The sequence below is a fragment of the Trachinotus anak genome, unplaced genomic scaffold (assembly GCF_046630095.1).
Source record: "Trachinotus anak isolate AG129_WGS33_773 ecotype Australia unplaced genomic scaffold, CSIRO_AGI_Tana_v1 ptg000019l, whole genome shotgun sequence".
In the NCBI taxonomy this organism is placed as follows: domain Eukaryota; kingdom Metazoa; phylum Chordata; class Actinopteri; order Carangiformes; family Carangidae; genus Trachinotus; species Trachinotus anak.
In genome coordinates, this window is record NW_027273870.1 from 16,370,629 (window position 1) to 16,378,093 (window position 7,465).

Here is a 7,465-nt window from a genome sequence, read left to right on the forward strand (position 1 = left end):
CAGGCTGCGGTGCTGCTAGTATCAAATTGCTTCATTTTGCCACATTTCCTCCACAAGCTGTGTCACAACCACCTCTGCTGCAGCTGCTGACTGTTGGTAATTGACCCAAATTAGCAGGACAAACTACAATAACCTCCAGCTGTCAGAATATCGACATGCTCCTTCATAGTATTGTATTTCCAAAATGGCAATTTTTCAGGCAATGAGGCAAGGCACACTTATTTGTATGGCACATCTCATACACAAAGACAATTCACTGTGCTTCACATAATGCATTTAAAACATAATAACAATTTAACACAACAACAATATTTCAATATAGCAATTTAAACTCTGTTTTGTGACACACTGGTAGACAGTGAAGAGACCTGAGAACTGGTGTGGTGTGTTCACTTTTCTTGGTCTTTGTTCTTTAGCAGCAGCTGAGAGACTGTCACAGTAACCTACTAGAAATGAAAGCATGAGTTAGTTTCTCTTAATTCTGCCTGGATGGAAATCCTCTGAGCTATGTTTTTCAGGCGGTGGAAAGCAGACATTGGAATTGATTTGACGAGACTTAGGTTGTCCAAGATGACATTAAAATTCCGTTTTTTTTTTTGTTTGTTTTCAGAGGCAAGACGAGCACTAATTATAATTGACAGTAATTTAAAGAGATATCATTACCACAAATATTGTAGAAGTTTCCTATCTTCAATATAATCCTTCAGTGCAAGAAGAAGCATTAGTTAATAGGTTTAGACAGTTTTCCGTAGCCCTGGTAATATCCAGCTTCGACTGACACTCTTTTGTTATCTTTTTTCTTCTTTCAGGTAGCACCTCTGTGTCTGGGCAGGGCAGGAGCATGTGTGGTGGCCATCAGACTTGGAAACACAAACACAAACAGTTGATATTTGGTGGACTGCGCCTGATGTGGCTCAGAGTCCCTCCTCTTTGTCACCACTTACATGGTGACTTACACCAAGAGATCCATCGGGCTACAGCAGGGGGGAAAAAGAGGCTGACACTCTTCAGGTTTTACACTTCGACAAGGTCAAGCTTTTCTCTCCTTAAAGACTGCCAATCATTCATTTTACTGTTTTGGTTGAGGTTAGGGTTAAGTCGTGGTTTCATATTTGAACATCCTGGTAACTTCTGCCAAAGAAGTGAACTGCCAATGACACCCACATTGAAGAGGAATCTGCAGTGTTTATCTGAGTATGGCAGAACAGCTGTCTCACAGCTTTTTTTTCCTTGCCTATTATTTTGCTCCTGTAGACAAGGTTGGACACACACACACACACACACACACACACACACAAACCTACGTGGTTGCTTTCAGCTTTCAGTCCTGCTGACAGAAAGGTGAAAGAGACAGAGAACATGTTGCAATGTCTCATCATTTTATGCTCTTGGTTTTCCTAACAGTATCTGATTGTCTGTATTGATGCTATTTTAATATATTCTGTATTATTTTTATGCTGCAGTTGGCGAGTGCCCCCCCTACTTTTTCTTTCCCTCTCTTCCCCACTGACAGATAAAAGAAAGACTTTTGACATAATCAGCACAACCTTATAAACAGCTATACTGTAAGGAACTGTGAGCCAAAAACATATCATTATGGTTTATGTAATAGTTCTGTGTGTATGTCTTCCATGTTGCATCATCTTACATCTGAAGCATACAGTATGCTCTGATATGTGACTTATTGTAGCTTTTTTACCAGCTACACTGACTAATTATCCAACTTTTTGCTTTTTATTTTGGTTTTCTGACTGTGGTTCTGCATTTTTTCACATAATTGAGGTCCATTAAAATTTCTTATTGGGTTTATAGTCTTGATTAAAAATAGTGAGCACATGGTCAGCTATCTACAGATTGATTATATACAGGGTCAGGTGATCTTTTCTGTCTGCCAGCTACCTACTTTGTCTCTGCCGTAGATGTTTCTTCAGTGTGTGTGTGTGTGTGTATGTGTACATGTGTTTGGGTGTTCAGAGATTGCAGGGAGTATATTTTTATCTCAAATGAGAATCTTCCCCCTTCCCCTCTCCACATCTTCAATTCCCTGCTGCTTTCTCCTCATCCCCATTTTCCCATTTCATCACTGCACACACACACACACACACAGACACACACACACACACACACTCAAGCACAAACAAATACACGCACCACTACATTTTAGAGCAGAATTGGATGCCCTGACAAAATGAACAACAGACAATATAATGAGAGCATGAATTTAATAATGTTGATTCAGCCGGTGCCGAAATTTTGTTTGATGTCGAGTTCAAAGTGTTATTAGATTTGACACAACTGCAGACAAAGCACGAGACATGAGTGGAAAATGAATCCTGTGAAACGACCTCATGTGTTCATATTTGTGGACTTGTTTAAGTGAACTTACATGACAAGAAATGTCTAGAATACAAAGATTCTGACAGAAGCTTCATGCTGTACATGTCATTTGTGTCGGCTATTAAGCTCAGTTTGTGTGTGTGTGTGTGTGTGTGTGTGTGTGTGTGTGTGTGTGTGTGTGTCTGTTTGTGTCTGTCTGTGTGTGTCTAGTGTACAGAAAGCTAACTCCTGACACTGAGAGGCAAAGCAGGCATCCTGTCTGAACTGACAGATCTAGAGCTAATGTAGCCCCCAGGATGCACTTCACACACATACACATGCAGACATACACACACACACACACACACACACACACACTTTCACCACACAGCTGAAAGCCAAGTGCCCCAGGAGTCAGTGAAAATTGAAAAGCCTCCCAAATTTGCCGGCATGACATCTAAAAAGCAGAGACGGGGCAGGCTAGCAGTCCCCCACAGCTGAGCTGATGTTTATTCAAGCCTAATGCAGTGCTGCATTATTCTATTCCCCCCCCCTTCAGACCTGCCCACTGTTTATTTAGAGAGTAATTCTCTTAAGATCACAGCAGAAGAAGTGTGTCACCTCCACTCTGTAGATGTTGTCAGAGTTGGATTTCAGTCAGAGGTTAAAAGTGAAGACATTCCAAATCAAGGTATATATTCAAGTATATTATGTACATAATTAAATGTAAAATCTGTATGTTATGTTGTATATTATACAGTGGCCACTAAATATATCATGTGTAATGGTGTGTTTCTTTTTGTACCATGAATTCAAATGAAGAAGAGGTGTAATAAATAGAGGGTTGGTGAGAAATGGTACAGCTGCTCATCTCCTCTTTTTGTACCAGAATGTTTCACCTCCTCTTTTACAATATAAATTATGTATGTACAATATATGCTGCTGTAAAATGATGTTATTGGTCTTTTATACATTAAAGTCCAGATGTGATTTAACCTTTGTTTCTGTTTTTTTCCCCTGTGTTAAATGCTAATGCACGACAGTTTAACAATATCAGCTAAATCATGTTTATGGAGCAGATGTTTTTGCAAGCCATTTACATTTGTCACACTCACTAAAAATGCCGTTATTGTGTAAATTTGTATGTTTATATGCGGCTCTTATCTCTAACAGCATCCCCATCAGAGCAGCCCTAGCTATGGCCATTGCAGCTCAAAGGTTTCTGTTCTGAATCCATTTCCTAGGCCTGGAGGTTAATATGAATCCTCATTACTTTTGAGTGTAGGTGCTCTAACTTAAAAGCTGCAGCCTGAGCCAGAGACACTGCAGCAGGTTGGAGTGTTCACCAACTGAAACAAGTGTGTAAGGAAGAGGCCTGCTCGTAATTTGCAGATACTTTAACCCCGGGACAGCAGCCAGTAGCCAACGTATTCACTCTGTTATTTATTGCAGAGGAAGGTTTAAATCATAACCAGCTCCCGGTGGCACTGAGAAATGACACCCGCGACCTTGTCTTGCCGCCTTAACAGCACCTGAGTGCATTAACGCTTGACAGGAACAAGTGGGACACAGAAAGTGCTGGACTGTCTGACTCCACATGCTCAACATCTAAATGTAGAAGTAACCTGCAAACAAATGCAGCTCGACATATTTGGGGAGATGGGACTTTATGAATATTCCTCATTTGACTGAATGCTGCCGCCACGAGAGTCATGGAGTCTTGGGTTTCAATATGTCACACAGTATAAACATTATATTGCTTCAGTGAACAGCTGGAAGGCAATGATACAGAATACATATAGAATAAGATGATTTGTTTTCTTTTTCAATCTTATAGCTTCAGGCAAAATAAAAGGAAAACGTCTTTTCAAGAGTTTTGTCTTATTTTTCTGAGGGCTATATCTCACCTTTGAGAGAAAATACATAATTCCACTTTGTTGTATTAACACTGTCATCTGAGAATAGCTGTTGATTTAAAGTCTTGGAAATACTTGAATTTGAAGTACTCTCACTGTAATTTCCATGTAGTCTTTAAAATCTCACACAATCTTCCTTTAGCAGATTAAATTTGAATATCTACAGTTCAATGACAAATGGACAAACTCCATCTGCTGAAGAAGATTTTGTGAAATGATCAAAAGCTCCTAAATGTATCTATGTACCTTGTGGTGAGTTTGTTTTGCCAAGTAGTATTAATGTTGTTATGGTAATTCTCATCACAGACATGTGTAGTTAAAAATCAAAACCTTTTATCACCTGTACCTCTGTCCAGTCCAACACAGTCAGGACAACCTGTCATCTTGGGGCGATAGACTGTCCAGGTTGGACTGTTTTAGAATTGTTACGAAGTATTAAAGACTAGTAACAGTGATTTGTTGATCGACCAATGCCTGCAATATGCTTTCTTTGAAATTTGTGCAGCAATAAGTAATTAATGGTTTGTACAGAACAGAACTTCTTTATCAAAGTTTATCAAAGGATGTGGCACACAGATTTACATGAAAGTTTAGATCTTGTTTATTCACTTTATCAAAAAATTAGATTGTCCTGTAGGAATAGCCAGCAGTCCTACAGGAATTAACCAATCCTTATCTGAATCTTACAAGAGTTATGTCCCACAGCACTGCCATAATCAAGAAAATCTAGTCCTTTAATACAATAGGACAAAATATCCTATCAAATTTGGGACTGACCAAACAGGATCAGATATAACTACAAGGACAGTCAGAGAGTCCAGATCTGCCCCAGAATTTAAATGGTGTTTCTGTGGCCCATGCTCCATCCTTCTACCTCCAGTACTTTTAACATCGTCCAGCTGAAAACCTCCTTGGCTGAGGTCAGTATAAAGATTTCCTCCCCATGGGACAGAAATATTTTCCTATGGGAGTTTTTTTTTCTTTTTCAAGCAGACGACAAGTCAACAGAAAAAAAAAAAATCAGAAGCTAATTTCCTCTGGCACATGAGGTTTGACCTCAAGTGTTTACAGGGGCAGGGAATCACAGACTTTCCATGATTCATTGCAGGATTACAAGTGAATTGCATTAAACTGATTCTATTTCTTCTTCGTTACTGAGAAATATAGTACTTCATAAAAAAATGTGCCACTGCAAAAACATTCAGCCGCTCTACTCTCTTGGGTTTTATTGTCTCACTGGCAAAAACATTTCAGAACATTCATTTTTCATCAGTTTTTTTTTTTTTTTTTCATCTCTGTGCTCTAATTTTACCATTTTGCTTGGAAATCATACAGCTGCTCCCTTCAGTGCATCTTAATGAGGTCTGAGTCGGCAGGGTGTATTCTGCCAAGGCATGCCAGAGCACAGTGAGGAGTATCTGTGTCACACAGCTGGCATTTCTTCCCAGTTCACAGGTTTGTACAGGAAAAATAACCTGTCATCCTTCCATCAATATATGAGAAAGAACAGAAGGTGCTGTGTCACCGTGTGCTGTGTTTTCCCCTGCCTTTCGTCAATAATGAATAAACTCAAGAGAAGGAGCAGCTGACCTTGATTTATTTGTGATGAACAGCCTGTTCACTGTTGAGTCACAAAGGCTGAAAATGCTGTTTGCCTTCTTTGAAAGAGCATCACTGATTGCTTATAGGACAACAGAAAAAATAAGTCAGGACTGGGCAGATGTTGAGAAAACTGCTACTGTGGAAAAGAAAGTCACAACCATTGTACAAGGCTGCCGCCCACTGGATCTGTGGTGGAAGCACAATGAAATTTACAGTGATATTGTGATGTAAACTCATTTGTTTATTTCCCCATATGTCCCTATCTCTGTGTCCTAACTGCCATTTAAGCCTTGTCATTCTTTTTACATGATCAGTAACAAAGTGCTAACAATGTGTTTTCAGATTTGAAAACAAGTGACATGTAACAAAACAAAGAACACATAGCTTGAAAAAGGTATTACTTTGTGTGTTTGCGTTAGCCCAAACTGTGGGAACCACAAATAGCCACATTTGAAATTACTGGTACAAATCCACCACCAGGAGACTGGAAATCACAGTAACACAAAATGTGTGTCTTTTGGATAGAAATATGATCTTGATTATTGTAATGTATAATCATGTTGGCTGTACAGTGTGAAACTGTCAAATTCTACTTTTATCTGAGCCAGCCAGATCACCATTCGCAGTTTTCACGCAACAACTGTGTATAAAATAAATGTGTGTATGGTAAACATTAGCCACGAGAAGCTGTGTCTTGGAACCGTGTCATTTCCAAAGATAGATGTATAAAGATGGAGAGAATAATATTATAGAGAAACTATGAAGCAGGATTTTATTCTGGTTATGATTTGCAAAGCAAAGTTCTTGGGAGCTAGTAAACCCAGAAAGACCAGACATGCTTTATTTTACAAGCAGGTACAAATTCAGTTTAATAGGTGTGAAGATTTTAGAGTTTGTACTGTGTGCAGTGCCGTGTGTTTTGTATAAGCTGTCCCTGCAGCCTTGTAAAAGATAATGACATATAGCTTCTGTGCGTCATCTAGGTTTAATGAACAACTCCTGTCTCCTACAGCCAGCAAATCACAGTCTAAAACATGTGACATCTAGTTGCTTCTACTGCCTGTTCTGTACTCGACATCAGAGAAGTCAGGAATCCAGTCTCGTTTGTTTTGTTTTCTTTACCTGCAAATAAGAAACAGCACCACAATATGTCATGGAACTAATATATTAGTTGCTGAGTTTTCCAATCTATATCACCTCTGGCCATGAGAAATGGCCACAGGGACTTTACACAGTTACAACATTTATCTCAGCACTGCAGCCTGAGGATGTTAACAAGCTCCACCTGGACCAATGTGTCAGGAGGGATTCGTATACATAAACTGAGCTGAGCAACAGTGCAGATGAAATTCCCTTGACAAAATAAAATATCAGTCCCATTATTTTCTGTGTTGGACTCCATAAACCATCGAACAAATGTCTGGACTATAACGACCTGCTTCCCCAGTTTACTGCAGTTGTTTACTGTACAGACTCCAATCAAGAGCACTGGGACCAGATGCAGAGCTCAAATCAGTGCTCAGGCTGTTACACTGTGTGCATAAAGCAACATATCTCCACAACAAACACAGATGTTTGCACACTCAGACATTATGTACACAGTGTAATACCTCCAGGCTCACTTTATAGTG

The 7,465-nt window shown here is 39.5% G+C and overlaps 1 protein-coding gene across 6 annotated transcripts in view; it reads left to right on the forward strand.

Moving 5' to 3' along the window:
• Positions 1–3,311, forward strand: part of klhl5 (kelch-like family member 5) — a 50,870-nt gene extending 47,559 nt beyond the window's left edge. For 4 of the 6 annotated variants that reach the window (XM_071503116.1, XM_071503114.1, XM_071503117.1 and 1 more), the window contains one exon: positions 810–3,311. In XM_071503116.1, the coding sequence (XP_071359217.1) occupies positions 810–887 (78 nt within the window). In that variant the 3' untranslated portion in view covers positions 888–3,311. The remainder of the gene's footprint in view (positions 1–809) is intronic. The other 2 variants (XR_011694273.1, XR_011694274.1) reach the window with 2 other exon arrangements.
• The last annotated feature ends 4,154 nt before the right edge of the window (positions 3,312–7,465 follow it).